Source organism: Neodiprion lecontei, chromosome 3 (assembly GCF_021901455.1).
Source record: "Neodiprion lecontei isolate iyNeoLeco1 chromosome 3, iyNeoLeco1.1, whole genome shotgun sequence".
NCBI classification, from domain to species: Eukaryota; Metazoa; Arthropoda; class Insecta; order Hymenoptera; family Diprionidae; genus Neodiprion; species Neodiprion lecontei.
In genome coordinates, this window is record NC_060262.1 from 30,804,080 (window position 1) to 30,823,433 (window position 19,354).

Sequence of the window (19,354 nt, forward strand, 5' to 3'; positions counted from 1 at the left end):
CACCGCGCTTGAGGTGTCAATAATTCATCGAAGTCCGGGGGTATGAACTCTAGAGAATATCAGATTCGCCAAAGTGATAGAGACGTCTAATAAACAACTGTGTAGTAACACAACGCCAATGAGAATATATTCTGTATTTCGACTGGTCGATTATTCCAGTTCTTATTGTGAGTTCGCGTAAGCTGATGATGTTATATGTACTCCAAATTCATATCAAAGTCGATAGTATTCAATGTAAAGCTTGCGGTGTATCATTTAATTTCGAAAAATGAGTAATTTCCAAAGTAACGAAGAACTTTGCGACGCGGATTAAGAATCGAGAAAAGTTGAAGCTACTGGTGATGGTTATGGTGGAGGGAAATGGCTCGGTTCTCGTGAGATGCCAAGTATATCGTTGATATAACAATTCAATCGTGTTGTTTTCCAAATATTCGTACCATAATCTTTCATAGCTGTTAAAACAGAACATTTTTGCCAATGAATTTCTTACCAACAGTCTCTTTACTTGTATCATAGAAGTATTGTTTCTAAAGACTCGGAGACCTAAGCGGTTAAGATGATCTCAACGATAGATTTGGTAGCTGAAAAATATTGCAGAATCATTTTGTTGGAAACTATCGATTTGAGCATTTATACGTAATTACCGTTAATTACTGTTAATTTACAAACTAAAACGAGAAAGCGTGGATCACCATTGATTTCACAGTTTTCTTGTCGTTAGTCTAACACATGTTCTTAATCATTGTGACGCGAGCAAGTTTTTCTGAATTGCTCAAATTACCACGTACTGTATCGCTTAATTCAATTAAAATGATGTAGTAGTATGGAAATGACTACTCTTCGCAATTTGCGTAATACGTACTTTAGCCACGTGCACGGCAGGCGTGCTGAGATAATTTAATACCTCCTATTTACCGACGTTTATATGATTAGTGTATACAATTGAAAACCGCATGAGTTGACAAACCCTCAAGGGAAAGCTTTAAACAACACATTATACAAATTCCAACCGTTCTTCAGCGTTAGTAATTGTCGGCAATACGGTATTATATCCTATAAATATCTAAGCATATGCGAATGCGTCACGAATTGATTAGGTACGACGAGATTCTGCGTTGATTGGAAATTCTTCGAACATATAACGATAGCCAAGGTACCTTGGTTCTTACATAGAACTGGTTACCTCTTCTAAGTAAACTTCACTTGTAATGAGAATTGCCGAGGTCATGTCAGTCTTTCACCTCCTCCTATATTACAGTACGGTACAATAATTGTTGAAGTCATTATATCCCTGGCAAAATCTTACTTTTCTTGAACTCCGAACTCTGCATTACGGTCTATAAAGTCTGACTGACGGCCACCTTTGTGAGGTGGGGATGTAAAAATATCTTTGATGTCATCGCCTTACCAGATTTTATCCGCTCATCAATAGAACCAATCTTCGTCAGGCAATAAACTTGATCAGTGGCAATTCCGTCTGTTGGTGAGCAAACAACTTTACATCCGGATCTGCTCCTGTGCTCAACACGACTAGTAATATAGTATATTATCATCTTCCTGTTCGGTTATAATTTTTTTTTTAATTTGCGGCTAATTAGCATAAAAACTCTGAATTATTATTTGGAGATGTCTTACCGAGCTACATGGCTTGGTGCGAAATAGAGTTTTCGAACTCCGAACAGGATTATATAGGACTTTATACCGTATAACTAGCTATACTACGCATACTATGTATAGTACCGAGAGTTGCGTAAGCCAATAATCTAAACTCGAATAACATAATTTTGCGTCGAAAATTTATTACGTTACTACTGCCAGGAGATATCGTGTGAAGATGTTAGGCGGTATCTATCTTGCGTAGATAAACAAGGTGGAAGATTCCCACGCTCGCAATTTGCTGTTATATCTTATACAGACGAGACTCGGTTTTGATTGTGAATCCGGAAGTTGTTTGAAAGAAAATTTATTACGCAACAGATTGAATAGGTATATGAAATTTCGTAATCGACAAAATTTACGTTACGTATACACTTATTTCTTTTGTGGGAATTTTAACGAGCCTTTACTCGGTATGCAGGCGGTATGTATTGAGACTGAATTTGCCTTGCGAAAAATCATTGCAAAAGATCAATTTTCTGATTTGTCGCGTTGAATACAAAAGCAAGGGAATATACAACGTCGCGGTGTTTGTTACCCAATGTCGGCAGAATACTTATTGAATGAGAAAACATAGAGTAAAGTGAAATAATTAAATCACGTTTGCCCCGTCACGATTGTACATAATTACCTTAGCGGACAAAATTACCAATTGTGAAACCGATTTGCTCCTACCCAATTTCCTTTCTATGTCGAATTTCGTAATCAGCGTTGTTCCTTCTATGATGATTCGCGGTTTTTTCAAATCAATTGACTCTATTCATCGGAGACGATGAGTGCCGATACGTAATGATAACACATATAGATAATAGCAAAAATAGATGAGGTTGAAGATAGTTATGAATTAATGTAACGAAATTTAAACAAAAAATTACCATCTCGCAACTTAAAAATTACTTCGAAGGAGTCAAATTTGAAAAATATCTTTATGTTATAGTTTGTTGAATTTAAAACAAATCTAAAAAAATACACCGTTACCGTAACGTTACTAAAAATCTCGTGAATATGGTGTCAGAAGTTGGAGAACCCGATTATGTATTCTATACCATATGCAACAGCAATATATCGACATCCTCGAAAATACCTGGAATAACTCGGCCTTGTTCCGATTTGTCTGAATTTTTCGACGGTTTAACATTGAAGGTAGCATCATTGTTTTCCAAAGGACGCCCAGCGTCGCGGTCGGTGTTGTAACTGCTTTTTCGATTCACGGAATGGTAGTTTCTTAAGTTCGCCGTCTTTATTTGATACCGTGCAGGTTTTATTTTCACCTTTAATTGGAACGGGTTTTTCATTCAGTACGGGCGTATTTTATCGTACTTTACGTGCAGAGACCTCGTTTATAATTACGAAAAATTTAACGAGAAATAAAAATAAAAATACGCAGCTCCAAGAATTCTGACATTATTTCATGATCCAATATTTTATAACTTTCAGGTACCTTCGTCGAGCAAGGTGCTCTCCGAAGGTTGGAATTGCACGCTGCCTCCACCTTGGGCGAACGTGACTGTTTCCAAGATGTATAAATCTGAGAAGAAGCTTTTGTATCCCGTCAATGTGGGAAGAAACATTGCGAGGGAATGGGCTCCAACGCATTACGTCTTGCCAAGCGATATAGAACTCTATCCGAGTCCAGATCTGGCGTCGCGATTCCTTGAGATGATCAGGCGGAGAGATCAGCAGCCTCTTTACAAGCCTAATCCCAAAGTCTTTCCACTCTCTATATTTGAAGTCAGTGCTGACAGCCAAGTACCGCGGAACAAAACTCAGCTGGTATGCGTTATTCTCTAACTTGCGTGTGTATGCATGTAGATAGTTACGAAAAGAAATGTAGGAAACTAACAAATACCTCAGTTTAAAAATACTTTTTCTCTGCACCGCTCTCTGCGGTGCTGTTGGGTACATTCGTACAAGATTTCTAAAACATTATATGCGTCTTTGGCCGGTTGAACTACATTTTCTTGTTTTCCTTACGACAGCAAAAAATGTTGAAAGCAAAAACGGCGATACCGTTCCACAAAAAGGTTTGCTCCGGCTGTCACAATGTACCTCGAAGCAAGGAGTGGCAAGAGGCCCCAGAAACTGAGGGACTGCACGTCTTTCACGTCGGGAAACGAACCGGAGCGTTCGTTCACTGGGAGCCAATCTTTATCGGGACAAACAACGACCCTCTCTACGATGAAAGGCTCAGTTGGGAGGGGAAAAGTGATAAAATGACACAGGTGAGATGAACAGATAAAACGACAGCGAGGCTGTAACTTCGATTACACCAGCTCTCGAAGAATTTCGAACCTGATGACACACCCGTGAGTGTCAAATGACACATCGTTCTCATTTCAGGGTTACACTCTCTGCGTACTGGACTACGATTTTTTAATTTTGGACAATGCTTTCCTTGTTCATAAGCCCGGGATAAAAACCTTCAAGAAAGATCCTGTCAGGGATATGCTTACTGGAAAAACGAATGCATTGATCAAGAAAATCATCATGCCAGAGCTCAAGGTGATTTATGGAACGCGAAAAGGTTGTGCGGTGTAGCCCAGCGCCATTCGGGTCCAGCAAGTTGTTTTGAGTTGCTCCGGCACCCGCTTACCGGCCCGAATAAAGGCGGTTTGTTCGAGTCGTAAGTCGTAGTCCAGTGTGAATAATTCCAGAGAGCGGCGAGCCCGGCTGACAAAGAATCGAGATCCCGAGTCATCTTTGTGCACACGTCAGTGACAAAACTGTTATTAAAATTGTTAAGAACGTTGAATCCAGGATTCTAAGTTTAAGTATTTTCTATAAACTTAGTAATAGTATATGGATGCAATTACTATTTTCATTACTAATTCGTATCTAATGAAAGGGAACATAATATTTGAACGGCTTCTATGGCATTTTAGCTGTCAGAAAACAATGCTGATCCAAACAAGACGTAATTTTATCGAAATATTCTTGTTATTTGAGTAATGGCGTCAAGCATATATCACGTACGCGAGATGAATCAGAAATCACTGTGCTGTTCCAAGTTTGATGTTAAATGGGATACACATTCGTCAGTAATTTATGTAAAAATACGAGGGAATTTTCGAGGAGTTGGTGCTTGGTAAAAAAAAAAAGTTCGCCTATTGCAACTTGTTTTTGTCCCTAAGTTTTACTTGTACGATAACACTGATGATTATTGGGAGCTCCTGTACAATCGTGCCTGCACCGAAACGTCTTTCGATCGAGAGATAAATAATCTTCAAAATATGAGTGCTATGACAGTTGATTAAAATTGTAATTTGCTTTTAGGCTTTGAAAGTTACCTCGTATTTGTCAGGATTCCGATGTTTCGTTCTCTCCTAATCTAAGTAGCCAAAGTATTCATTACATTAGTTTTGAAAATATTTTGCATTATAGTTCGGTACAGAGAATATTATTGTTAATATGGCCAATAGGTTATCTTCATTTTTTATTTTATCCTTTATATCTTTATCCTATAAATACTATAGCCGAATTGTATAATTCCAAACTTCTTATCATGATTATTTGGCAACTATAAAGAAAAAATATTGGCAACAAGTAAATTAACGTTAAATTGACAGCTGACACGTGGCCTTTTCCTAAATGGCGCATAAAATCCTAAGGATATTAAGAAAAAGATTATGGGAAATAAAACACCTCGTTCAATACTTAGAGAATGTCAACGGATTATCAGTAACGGGTGACAATTATGACATCAAGAGCTGGAGGTAATAATGTCAACACCTCAATGGCAAAATAATATTTTAAATCTGACGCTTCTGAATATCCAAGGTGAAACATTGTGCATACGTTGTAACACAGCATCTTAGCTTCAGTAAGCAATATCGGATAGAGGTGGGATGAAACGACCATCCCATAACAATTGAGCTAACGTTTTTTTCTGGATACGGCCAAAGTGCCTACCATAATGTTTTAACCTTTTAACCCTGCTGAATGGTAAAATTGTGCCAACAGTTAGAGAATTATTGAAGTGATTAAAAAGATGAATGAAAATTCTAGTAATGTGCCAATGAGCCAACAGCTACTTCTTGTTGTTGATTTTGTTTTTGTTTTTGTCTTTTTATTTTTAAATTCATCTTCTACTAAAATTATCGGTGAAGAGATTTTTTAAGACTTTGAAAAGGTTTTTTGTTACTACATAGTATAATCTTTAAGTGGCAAATTCAGCATTAAATTGAATGACTACTAATGTTAGAAAAACAGTGCAATACGCTGAAATCTAGAATCCGATAGAGAGTTAACTGTCAAATTGAACTAACGTCACGTTGCAGTTCCTAAAATTACGGAGATTTCCCCATCTGTATTTATTTATATATTATATTTTAATTCACGTAAGCATCGTACGATTTTCTACATTAACAAAACGGACAACTTCGTGATTTATATTACTTTTACTTTACACTTCACTAAGTTGATCAGACTATTATAAATATGCATTTCATATTGCAAAAGATGTATTATACGTAGTACCATATATATATATATACCATACCTTACGATTAGACTAAACTTTTTTCATGTATGGACATGGTTGCTATCGATTTACGTTTTATCATACATACATATTTGTCGTACATTTTGAATGGCTGGTTGATCTGGCAACTGAACAAGGATGCTGCGAAATCGGCTTCCTAATATTATTTATCAAAATAGATTGACTCTTTATCAAGAAAATGGTCGTACAATCTTGAATCAATTATTGGGATTTCTACCATGGGTACTTACTGATGGAATTAATTTTTTTATTTCTCAGCTTGATTTTAACACGGTAACGTTCTTCCAATCACTCGCTAATAAAACCAATGAATCTGTCGGTATCACTGGTTTGTATTTCTTGCAAAGACTTTTGAAGTTGAAATGAGTGGGCATATTCATCACTGAGCTCATTTCAATCTAAAATTAAATCATGGCAATAAAATTAGGTATAAATTAGCTGTGTCCGATAATTTGTACTGCTGAAATGTGCGACTCAGTGGCACAGTTTTGCTCTAACAGATACAAATATTGGAACTTTTGGTTGAAATAGATTTTTTGAAAATTCATGTATACGATCGGTCAAAAATATCAGAGAAATGATTATAGTCAAGCTATTTTCAAGATTTTTTAAGATCGAAGAATATTGAAAAAATTTCTTTCACATTCCTATTTCAATATTTCACATAAGTATGTCAAGCTTTCTTTAAATTATATTTTAAGTGATTGCCGTTTACTTTTGCACAAAGTTCACCGAACGAATCTGTACAGAACCAGTTTCTTTTTTATCACTCGTTTTTGCAATAAAAAAATCATGTATAGACACTTCGGCAGGATTTGAGATAAAAAGAAGATTATGAAGCTGAAGCTAGCAGCCAGAATTAACAGCCAAACGTGTTAAACTTTTTGGAAATAGAAAAATGCACTTCAGTTTCATCCTCATAATTCTATAAAAGTATCGGAGGTTTAAGGTATTTCACATAATCTTGATTTTCGGACTTCACTACCTTGTTCGAATGAATATTGGAACATTTGGCTGCTAGCTTCAGCTTTGTAGAAAAATTTACATATTTGTCTTGCTTAAAATATGCATCAAGTGCAGTAGAACTACGTTTTATTGTAGGCTTAGTTTTCTACAGTATTGCCTCCAAATTTTTTATACGATATCAATTCTTTAAGTATTGACATAAAGACGTATAAAAACTTTTAAATGCAAAAGCAATGAAATTATAATTCATACTATGATTCTTCTTTCGTTATAATCATCATATTATGTACATAAAATGTGTGGTTTTGACCGGCCACAAAATCTCAATCAATGCATTTCCAATTGTTGTCAACTAATTTTTGTTCGTTTTTTTCTTGATATATCAGATTCTCACACGCAGTATCACTTGAGAAATTTAAAGTTTTAGTTCTTTTAGTTTATTTCTTACTTTTTTGTTTCTGTCAAAGGTTCTGTTGGAAACCATATTTGCAATTGGAATTGTGTTTCTAAAATATCCGCATCTACTAATATAAAAGGTAGACTCCTGCAAATCTAAGGAAATTTTGTACAATGTTTTTCGATAAATTTTCAAAAAAGCATTTCGACAATATGAGTATAAAATAGAAATATCTGTTCCTAAGTTTATTGAAAAATGCACTAAATACACGCGACATTGCTTCGGTCAACGCACGCCAAGTTGGCTTGGTCAATTCGAGCTTGCCGTTCATTAAACAACTGCTTACCTGTAATTCATCAATTAATCCGACGTAAGCTAAAGGGTAAATCAAACTAACGAATATACGGCCACCTAATCTTAACTATAAGAGTCAATTTATTTCCGATCTTGCAGTATTCTTGCAATGTTACGTGACACGGTGCCATAACTGTACGCATATTGAACATACACATATATTTATATTTATATATGCATGTACGAATGTATGTATGTATGTATGTATGTATGTATGTATGTATGTATGTACATGTATATGTATGTACATATACCGAATATGTATCTACGATCCAATGTAATGTTAGGAAAGGTACTTACGTCTCTATTGTCACTATGCTAAATAATGTGCTTTCAATAAGTTATAACCTATTGAAATTATTATCGTTGCTACGACACACCTGCACAGTATATACATATATATATATTATATATGAATAGTTGTAATATTGGTGCGAAATCACAGAACAATTGCGTAAATCATTCCATAGTATTTATACAAGGTAATTTTTTTTTAACCCTTCGTAAGAAAATAGGTAATAATTTGAATATACCTAGTTTTTACCATTTGACTAGAAGAAACCTAGTTTTTAAGTATGTCATAATTTTACCTCAGTTCATTTCAATAATGCTACGGGGAAACCCTTTGTGACAACACATAGGTGTGATTCTTTTGTGGTAAGCCAAAAATAAGTGTAAATATATTTAGTTTATTTTGTATATCTATAAAATCGGATTTCAATTATTCTTGTTATCATTATTTTTATTATTATGATTTTTTTTCCTGTTTCATAAAATTTCATACATGATTATATACATATATAGTCAATGTACACAATAAGCATGTATGAGTTTGCAGTTGAATCATGAAAGAAACAAACGAAAAAGGTTAATCTTAAAAAGAAAATTTTAAATGCGCTTAAGTAATCTAAAATTTAATATATAGTACTACACTGATTAGTAGATACGAGAGTAAATATATATTGTATATTGTATGTATATCACTGTCTCAGTGTCAAAGTTAAACAGCTTTAATTTAAAAAAAAAAAAAAACGAGAAGAGTAAAACAAAACTTACTATTTCAGAGCTTTAGTACAGTTAGTTAGAAATTTTCGGTTCACCCCGATCTGTATATAAATTAGAAAATGCATAGTTTTGCAGTATTAGCAATTATCTCATGCACGATGGCAGTGATATTAAATGTAATTAAACTATAATATATTCTGTGCCTTAATGCCTATGTTCATAACATGTGAAATCACTTGAAAAATATTTGATATACCGTTCCGACATCCGATAAAATGAAAGCAGTCCATTGTAAAATGTCGAAAAAATATAATTTCAAACTGTCGGTAATTGTCATTGTTATTTGATAAAAACTCTCCAATCACTGCGCATCTAATTTGAACGCTTCCACGAGACGTGAATACTGGACTACGTGGAGATTCTACACCCTTAACGTGACTTTTGTTTCGTGCAAAAACTCCCTCCTACGTTACTTTGCTCGCAACCATAATGCCTGTGGGGAATACGCACATTAACGCGTATTAAACGATATTTAATTTACCTCTTGGCGTGCCTGTGTATACATCATTCACGGCTCTGCACCGGCTGAAAAACTCTTCAAATTCAACTGTCTCACAGCCGCAATTAGTTCTTCACATTTATACGAACGTATTATACAACACATCACACACCGTACGAGTTTCCAACTGTTGGAGCAAACAAAACACAATTGAAAAAATTGAGAAAATAGCAGAATGAGTAACGAGGAGGCAGACACGGTCTTATTGGGCCGAGCGTAAGTTTGCAACAGGAGTCGTAGGTGAGCACGCATACAAGCCGAAGACGATTATTGTAAATACGCGACGCGAAAAGACCGTTAGCTCCTTGTTGCACACGATTCTGTATAGACCAAAAGTATGCTACACGTCTTTTCACAAAGCACAAAATTGAGGTTAGGATCGCGTCACGTTAGACTTGGTTGCGACGGCGTCTGCGCGTAGTACTGAAATGACCACTCTCAACTTCTAGGACTCAAAAGTTGTCTTTTCAGTACTTCGCGCATGCGCATTTGCAGACTCACTCGACCGTCGTAGAAATGGGTACTTTGTGCACGGGATACATGTATGGAAAAACACGTAAAGCATGCTCGCGTTATATAAAAAAATCTTTACAACTATTTCAGAGATCTGTTTCGTTGCCACGATTAGTTGTTGAAAAATATAATTAAACAAGATTTAGAAATACGATTCAAGACGGTAAGTCTATCGTGTTTTTGAATCCCATTCTATACGAATTTGCAAACATAAAAGTACTTGCGCTGAAAATGAAATTTAGTGGATCAAATATGGGGGATGTTAACTAAAAGTGGACATACTCTTAAGTATTACTATTTTTTCACTAGATGGCTGCGAATCGCGTACTGAAACCTGTTTTTTCGATAGCAACGTTTTTTGTAGCTTGTAGCAAACGGTAATTCAATACCGTAAGGTCATATCAAATTTTGAAAGTTGGACTGCTATAAAATTCTGGAATTCCTTGAACTTTTTCCATCTAATCGGGCACCCGAAAAATCGATAAAGCCATCCGAAACATCGTGGGAATGACAGCTGTGGAAATAAGACGAAATTTTTCCGTTCGTTAGCTGTAATTTTTGAAGCGTTAATCGCAGCGACTTGGGGCTGGGCTTCATAATTTTATGGCGTCTGCATAAATCGATTTCAGCGTTTTTCAATATCTACTATAATTTTGCCGGAAAATGTCAAAGGGATTAAGCTAGCGTGACGATTCCTAGCGATCTTCGGAGCCAAATACGTTTCGTCTTAAAATCGATTTGCAGAACCCTTTTCCCACAAATTGGACTCTTAGAAATTCAAACAATACCCCGAGAACTTCGCTTAGGTATTAACAGCTCAGAAAATACTACGAGATTCTCCTGCTTTTAATTTATAACTCCATTTTTGCCATTTTAGCGCTATCGTTATATTTTATTTTATTAGTTTTCCCATGTAGTACAGTAATCGTCGGTTTCCTCGCAAGTCACAAAACAAAATCAAATTCGAGTCACGTGACTTTTGACCTTCACTTAAAATTATTATTCTCTGTGATATTAATTGAACGTCATCGACCTTGCCAGAAATACCTAGCCAGATTTTCAACGCGGTTCAGAGTTAACCTTTTCCTCGTTCCAGATGAGGTGGTTGCATAACTTTACCGGCTGCCACGAGAACTTGCCTAGACGAGTCTAAGTAAAAGATCGCTGCTACCGCGTGTCGTCTTCAAACTAGTGAGAGTGTTGCTTCTGCATGCTGTTGCCCCGGGGAAAACCTTGACATTTTATAACTATGACAAGCTACTTGGTTAGCATATCCGTATAGACTTTTCTACCTCGTCTTATCATTTTATTTTCATCTCCTCGTGGATGATAGACTGAACTTTTCTTACGATTCATCTCGTTCGTTCTAAATCACTTTTACAAGCACTACCCGATGCAGGCTTTGAATATTGAAATACTGTATACACTTAATATACGGAGATATAACTTTCAGTGAAGCAATATTTTATTAGGTAACATGGAATGGCATTCTTTCCATTTTACAATCTATAAATTCAAACTACATGACATAATATTTAGAATTGGTGATTGAATTAAATTCAATTTTTTACAACAAATATTTGGTAAACTGCTCTGCTCTTCGGCTACTTCGTTTAACAATCGCTGTCTTACTTTTATTTTGCATAGATAGACCAACGAATACCTGATTTGAAAATGTAACTGACTGACTGTAAAATCGAGAAGAAACAAACAATTCTTTTCTCCTTGTACAACTGTACTCATTGTGTGTAATAATTCCACTGCTCTGTCGTATAGAAATTAACACCGTTGATAAATATGAATGGGCACTGTGGGCGACGAATCGATCTTTCGTGTTATGTCCCCGGTCCCACCAGGAGGAATACTTTCACCTCGTCTGCATGTGCAGGGAAAACAGTTAACCGCGGTGGCGTTCGCCTCGGGGTTAATTATGGCCGGCAATCCCGAGGTGAAAAAGTACACGGGATAAAGGTTTTCGACTTATACTATTCGGATTGTGCCGCGTGGCTTATACCATGGAAGTCGATTTTTGTTCATGCAGGGAGATGCGCCTCTGCGCGGACCTTACATCAGTAATGTTAATTAGCCCCACCTTGGGACTCCCAGTTTCATTGACGAACTTTCCCTCTTCGAACAAGACGAGATTCCAATTCACCAAATGTATTCCGTTGTCTAGAATCCGAAGTTCGGGCTTCAGCAAAATATATAGTACATCTGTTACACCCCAAGACCGAAAACTCTCACTGAGTGAGCCAGACAAAAAAAAAAAAGGCTAGAATGCGTCATGACGCGGACCACACAACCAAAGAACGAAATTCTATCGTTTTTCGTTTTTTGGCCGTTGCATTTCGACCGCAATGCGTTTTGACGCGTATCCGCGACGCGTTCTGGAAAATCATGATTGACCAAGAACAAATTTGAATTCTCTTAGTAAACGGACACGAAAATTAAGAATATATATGAGCAAAGTGTATTTTAACTTCTATTCTGTAAAGTTGTGAATATAAACTAATCACCATCACTGTCATTAACTGATAAAGCAAAGGACGTAAGTGATGGATTTCGATTCTTTTTTAATTCAGACGATTTATGCGTTATTATTGGAAATGTTCTCATAGCGATGGGACAAAAACGAACAAGAGGGGACAATTTTGAATACAAGCTATTTGCAGAATAAACCAGGATCCAAAAATGAAAAATAGATCTATTAGGGAGTGACAAACTTCTCCAGCTGTTTTCGTCAAGCAATTTCAAAACTATGAAGTGCATGAGATGATCTTGGAGCTTAAAATTGAAGCGACACTTTCCATCTCGCTCGGGTTGCATGTCACTCAAATACACTCGAGAGCGCGATTTAATGTGTGATTTAACGAAACAGGTGCAACAACCAAGCTTCTTCCTTCAATTTTCGCTTTCACCTGGCATTGCTGATATAACGACAAATAAAGTTCGATAGCTGTTCTCGCGACGTTACAATATTTTTCGTTCAATTCTACTTCTGTAACTGTAAATAGATTCAATCGTTTCGCGACAGCATTACCAAGTATACAACGGTCGACATACAACCAACAGTTTGTTTTCAAAATTTTCACTTCGTGTTCATTTGTGTCACATTGCTATCAAAGCATTTTCTATAATACCGATTAAATCCTCTAAATTGCAAAAGTATCAAAATTCACCACTTGTATTCTTTGGTTTATCAATTAATGCCAGTGATGCTGATTAGTTTACATACTTATAACTATACTGGATACATGTCAAAATACACTTCGTTTGTATCGACAATGTACGTGTCTGTTTACGAGTCAAACGTGTATAACGCGTCGTGGTCGAAATTATAACGGCCACAAAGCGAAAAACGATGGAATTTCGATCTTTCGTTGTGGTTCGAGCCATGACGCGTTCCAGCCGTTATTTTTGCTCACTGAGTGAGCGTTTTTGGCCTTGGAGTCGTAACATATCTACTAACTCCTTAAGTTGCTGCTATAACATTTTGGCGATTCGCCATCGAGAATTCGAAGTTAAAAATTGTTTGGATAAAAATACAGCTACCAAAAAAATGAATATTTTACTTCTCCTCCCTGATTCTGTTGTTACAAGAGTGTTGTTTACACGAAATCTGAAACTCATTGCTTAGAAAGAAAAATATCTTCTTGTTAAATTGCGCATCTACGAGCGCGTGTGAATCTCATGCAAATTCCACGTGTACAGGCCTACCTACAGCATACAAACGAACCGATCTTTTTTTTCGACAACTTATAACTAGAGTTAAAAAACTCTTGGTAGTGGTTTGTTTTACAATCACGCGTTCACCGAATTGATGCACGATGGTGTTTAATTTCGTTTTGGGAGACTATAATTTTTAAGTCACGTTTCACGTGGATGACCATCGAGTCTGTGTAAAATCGTATGTAAACGAATTTACTCCGACGAATTGTACTCGCTTGTACATAATTTTTTCACCCAGATTTCTTACCTTTCGTTGTGCACAATCCCCACTGAATTGCTGACATTTAATTATAATTTACTGGCAAAAAAGAACTCAAAATTAAACAAAATTAAAAAAAAAAGTGGCCGAGTATTTTGTCCGCAGACTCTCGTTTAGATTTATCCGCTTCAGCCTACAGACATTTCAACCAGTAAGAACATATTTCGCGGAATGCGAATTTTCCTTTGAAGGATACCCGACGCTCAGCCCATAATAATCTTCGAGTGTGAGATGGATAGCACTTCTCGCTACCCCGAATCGTGATTCGTAGCCTCTTCCCATTCAAGCGCACGCATACAAATTCCCGTCGATGGAAGCAAAGCATAGACGCAGGCACGAACAACTTGAAATTTCAATGAAGCATCACGGCACATCGGACCTCGCGCAGGTCCTTGTCATTTCGACAAGGTAGGAACGGACTCTCTCTCTCCCCATTTCCGAGGTGATATAAGCTCGGACAAGTGAGGCTCTCGTATAGTTTTGGTACAGAATCGTGAAAGAATACAACAGAGTATAAGGTGATCAATATATTTCCGATCATCATGGCTCGTCTGCCGATCGTGACCTTAGCGATATTCGTTGCAGTTTTTGCTGTATCCAGTGAGTACCGATTCACCAAAGTATTAAAGGATTAGTTTCAAACCGGTTAAACAACGCACGATTACTTATAGTTTTCCGTTAATCAGTTGCAATTCGTCCAATTTCACGATGACGCTTTTCGATATTTCGTCGAGTCAACTATTCCAAGTTCGCACAGAGTGCGAGGTCTATCGCAACGACGCTCGACTAAGTTTGAGTCATTGAAATTGTAAGATAACGAAACTGTCAGCTTCAATTTACATCAGAATTAGCCAAAGTTGGAGATTGAAGATTTTTCATTTTTTATCATTTCAAATTTTATAACTGTCCAGCAATGTGACCTCAGCTAAAATCAAGAAAATAAAAAATAGCACGGAAAATTTTGATGCTGATATATTGAAAATTCCTTCCGCCTGAAACGTTTCTTTACTGTCGCGTTGACCAAGTTGGATTTTCTCATTAAATCGTTGGGTATAGACCGATAAAACGATATTACAAAAAAGCAGTAATTTCAGTTACTAATCGTTGCATAGAACAAAAATGTATTGGACGGTATAGTTTGTTCAATATTGGGGAACACATTGAACTTGTAATTGCTATAGCTTACCTATTACTCAAGCCATAGAAGAACGACTAGCTTGGGTATTTCCATCGTTCTAACGTCATAGGTTTCAAGAAACGTTTTATATTCAGTCAAGGTGTCCATTAGTGACTGTGGAACTTGCATAGGTGCACGTGCATAGCGACCTTCAATTCCGAATTGTTCTTGGCCGAGCTGAACGTATACAATACTGCGGTGTAATATCGTAGTGAGTTTTGAGAATTTCGGCTGAAAATATGCATGAATTTAGTTAGAATCAGTTGTTTAAACAAAATCCTCTATACGATAGTTTCATTCATCGACGTATGCTCTAAAAATTTTGTGTGTCCGTCGAGGCAAGATTAACTCGATTTAGTTGTCGAGCTTTCGCTCGTTCGACTCGGCCACTAAACTTTCCTGCAGTCGATTATGCCGTAATTTGTACCAAAGGATTCAAGAAGGCTTAGACTCGTGGAAACTCATAAGTTATCTTGAACTGAATTTATAACCGAAGTGAATAGGTACAAATCCTTGCAGATAAATCAAAACGTGAGGTATCGCGATAGAAGATAAATCATTTAATATTTCCTGCGTCTGGAACGGCGTGAGGAAGTTTCAGGAAAATGGAAAATTTTGTATTTCCGAACGGTTGTCTGTACTTGGAATTCACTGATATTAAATACTTGCCGAAACACGCATTGCGTTGTGTAATCGACACACACGCGCGAAGGTTGCAAAGATGCGCAACTTTCCCTCTCGTTACGCGGGGAACCTGAATTCTCGTAGACTCTTCGTTTCGTAAATGGTGGCTTAAGAACTGATCGGTACGCTGTTTGATAACTGTTAACGAATGATGGAACTTGTGATGTTTTGCGATTCTGTCATTTCGCTTTCTTTCGCACGATTATCACACGGACTTGTGTCCGACGTACGAGTAATCACATGGACTGTCGATTAAATTTCCATAAATGACAAACGGTACAAATTTTATGATTATTCAAAATCGAAGTTTCAAGTAACTATCCGCGACGAGTTGATGAAATTGAATAAATATTCTTCTCCGCCTCAAGTTAACCTTGACGTTTAGCATTTTATTTCTTCGATTCCACCTCGCAATATAAATATAAGCTATTAATGATATTCGCATATGACGCACATAATTTAAGTCATCGATCTTTATAAACGGGCTTGTTTACGCGATAATGGAATTGCTTTTAAATTGCGAAAATGTCGTGCGTTCCAGTTGTTACCAATAAAAAAAGAAAAAAAGAATTAAACCGGTACAAGATTGAACTATTGCTTCGATATTTTTAATTCGTATATAAAAAACAAAAAAAATATTTTTTACCCGCGTGACTTGATTGCAGGCTTTGCTCAGCGTCAATTCCAGCAGCAATACTTCGCTCAACGTCCCCAGGTTCAAAGCGCTTCCCAAGTACCGCAACAGTACCAACCGACTCCTTCGACCACACCCCGAGCGTATTCGGGCAGTTGCCCGGAGAAGAACGGAAGATTCCCCGTCCCAACGCAATGCGACGCTTACATCGAGTGCATCGATGGCGTTCCCGAGGAGAAGCTTTGCCCCGAAGGATTATTATTCAATCCTGACGCTCGATTCAACTATCCTTGCGGCTACCCCATCGACGTGAACTGTGATGGTCGACGAAGCCTCCGTAAGTATCAGTTCAAAATGATCTCTGAACGATATATTTTAGAGGAGATTTCGAACTCCGAGATAAATCGATCGCTTTTTTTCGATTTCGGTCTACCACAGAGCCCCCTCAGCCAACCGAAGACTGCCCTCATCAGTTCGGATACTTCAAGGTCGGCGACAGTGTGAACTGTGGAAAATTCATGAATTGCGCCGATGGCAAAGGATACATATTCGACTGCCCAGAGGGACTTGCCTTCAATGCCGAAAGCTACCGTTGCGATTGGCCGGATCAAGTGCCTGATTGCGACGCCGAAGGTAGATTTCCGGTTTGCAGGCGTTATGGGATAAATTTCATATCCGCAACTGTGCAGGCGATTTTTAATGCGGATTTTCTCCTTCTCTTAGCGTACTTGGGTTTCCGTTGCCCTCCACCCGGCGAAGGAATTTTTGCACAAGGCGAGATTCGCTACTTCAGAAGCCCGCAAGATTGCCAGCGTTACTTCATCTGCGTCGATAACAGCCCCCGCCTTCAAAACTGTGGCGAAGGAAATGCGTTCAGCGAAGATATCAACGCCTGCGATGCAGCTGAAAATGTTACCGGATGGTTAGTACGATCAATTTTACATCTGTAATAAAGCTACTTAAAAGGCATAGTTAATACAACCTGTGATAATATTCTGAGATCTTAATCAAATTTTCATCCAAGCAAGAGTAAAATTTTATCAAAAATCTCACCTCTCGTATTCACTGTTTCAATTTTTCAGCGAGCCGGCTGGCTCTATTTTGGACAGAGGTGTCGGTCAAGTGAAGTTGTTTTAGTCATGAGGCGGAAGAGAAGATGCGGTTGACACTGGACTCGAAGAACCTTGTACTACGTGCCGAAGAAAGCCATGAGTTTGACACAGTCGTTACATGACATGCACATTATCAAAACAAATACTTGACACTAAAACTGTCTGATACCATACAATAATTGGGATTATTTCAAGTCGTTTATTTCACACCTCCATATTTGTTATCTTGATTGAGGACTACCACAGATTACTAAATCCCATCAAGTTATCAAAGTGACTCGACACTTATTACTGACCCATTTCTGAGCCATTGAAAAGCATAAGACATTTCCTCAAGACACGCTCTGCTTTGGCGAGATCAGAAACGTAAGCGCTAGATGTTTCGCACTATATTATACATTTAATTCTTCGAATTTCAATAGCTATTACTGTGGCCGCCAACTTGGACCATGTAAATCTGATCAAAACCAATACCTATGAGAAAAAAATCCTTCAAACGAACGTACGTTCAATGGTGTTATTCTAGGATGAACCTATGCCACAAATTACTATGAACTGATTAAATAAAGGATTTGAGATTCCCGAATGAATTTTGACATTTGTCAGTTTGCATATTGCGATGAATCGAAAAGGATCGGCGAAAACGATACACGGAAGAAGCTGCATCATCCCCCAGTTCGACGGTTTTTCTTATATTGATAGCTTTGGCTATGTCACACACAGCCACATCTTTTATCGATATTTTTTAGTCAAAATGAGCGGAATTGTTATCAGAATAATAAAAATTGTCTCTTTAGAGAATTATTCCATTGCCCATTTAAGACTCAAAGGAGACACTGGAAGGTAAGACCGGAAACTGTAGTACACGTAACACGTTATTGTCAGGAAAGTTATTGTTTGAAAGTCACAACACAGGCGATGAATCACATAACGTACCAATTGAAAAAATCTGATGCAAATGTGGACGGTTATTGCGCCACCCCAAGGACCAGAATGACTTAGGTTTCAAGTAATCTGTCGTACTGTAAAGGCTAGATTATCTCAGGCCTCGACACCGGCAACAGAGTGAGGCACGGAGCGATACAGGTAAATCAGAGATCAAAGGCGTTAAAAAGCCTGTGATAAATTTGTCATAATCCATATCTCACGCGCTGCATAGAAAAATTGCAAGTAATACTTCCCGTCTCAAGCTGTAGTCTATCAGTGGCTCGGTTAATCAAACGCGATGTTATTTCGGTGTAATATTCAAGTATGCACTTAAAAAGTGTTCAAAAATTTATAATTGTTTTTACCGAAACGATTTTTTGCACGCATATTTCTTACCATAATTATTACGAAGTCGTTGAACTCGTTCTTTTTGCGAATAGAACAGGTAACGTTCTGCTTCGGTTAATTACATCGATATAATGTTTGAAATCTAGTTCAGAAACAGATAGTGCTAGATAATTTATCGTCTGTAAAAGTGGTATCGATATCTATGAAAATCTAGCGTATGTTAGTGAAATGAATGATGAGTCTGATTTCAACGGATAACTTACGTAACGCTTCAACTATATCTTGAAATTGATACAATATGACATGTTTAATTGCGCACGTAATTCTGATGTACTCGAAAGTAAATACCGGTTTGAATTTTTGTAAAGCAAATCGGGCGTAGAATAGCTTGAGACGAGAATTAAAACCTTTTTCAAGTTTTGAAATAATTTAAGCTTTCATACAACAACTTGAAATGGATATCACGGTATTTAGAAACATCACAACGTATCCGCTAACTACATATACCTATTAGTTACCATTTAGATAGATCA

General features: G+C 37.2%; 2 protein-coding genes across 2 annotated transcripts in view; both read left to right on the forward strand.

The window, feature by feature from the left end:
• LOC107216565 (beta-1,4-glucuronyltransferase 1) overlaps nucleotides 1-9,209 on the forward strand; it is a 41,952-nt gene extending 32,743 nt beyond the window's left edge. Inside the window, exons 4-6 of the mRNA XM_046735859.1 lie at nucleotides 3,094-3,429; nucleotides 3,636-3,878; nucleotides 3,997-9,209. Coding sequence (XP_046591815.1) covers nucleotides 3,094-3,429; nucleotides 3,636-3,878; nucleotides 3,997-4,194 — 777 coding nt within the window. The 3' untranslated portion in view covers nucleotides 4,195-9,209. The remainder of the gene's footprint in view (nucleotides 1-3,093; nucleotides 3,430-3,635; nucleotides 3,879-3,996) is intronic.
• A 5,175-nt stretch (nucleotides 9,210-14,384) lies between these two features.
• Nucleotides 14,385-18,136, forward strand: LOC107227553 (protein obstructor-E). The gene is made up of 5 exons (XM_015668740.2): nucleotides 14,385-14,539; nucleotides 16,466-16,771; nucleotides 16,873-17,067; nucleotides 17,158-17,356; nucleotides 17,517-18,136. Exons 1-5 carry the CDS (start codon nucleotides 14,482-14,484, stop codon nucleotides 17,569-17,571), a joined length of 813 nt encoding a protein of 270 aa, XP_015524226.2. The 5' UTR covers nucleotides 14,385-14,481; the 3' UTR covers nucleotides 17,572-18,136.
• The last annotated feature ends 1,218 nt before the right edge of the window (nucleotides 18,137-19,354 follow it).

Excerpts from the sequence above, each read along its gene's own strand:
- LOC107227553 (XM_015668740.2), top strand. The coding sequence starts at position 14,482 with ATGGCTCGTCTGCCGATCGTGACCTTAGCGATATTCGTTGCAGTTTTT. Across the intron at positions 16,772-16,872 it reads TGATGGTCGACGAAGCCTCC|AGCCCCCTCAGCCAACCGAA; the intron begins GTAAGTATCAGT and ends GGTCTACCACAG. Across the intron at positions 17,357-17,516 it reads GCTGAAAATGTTACCGGATG|CGAGCCGGCTGGCTCTATTT; the intron begins GTTAGTACGATC and ends TCAATTTTTCAG.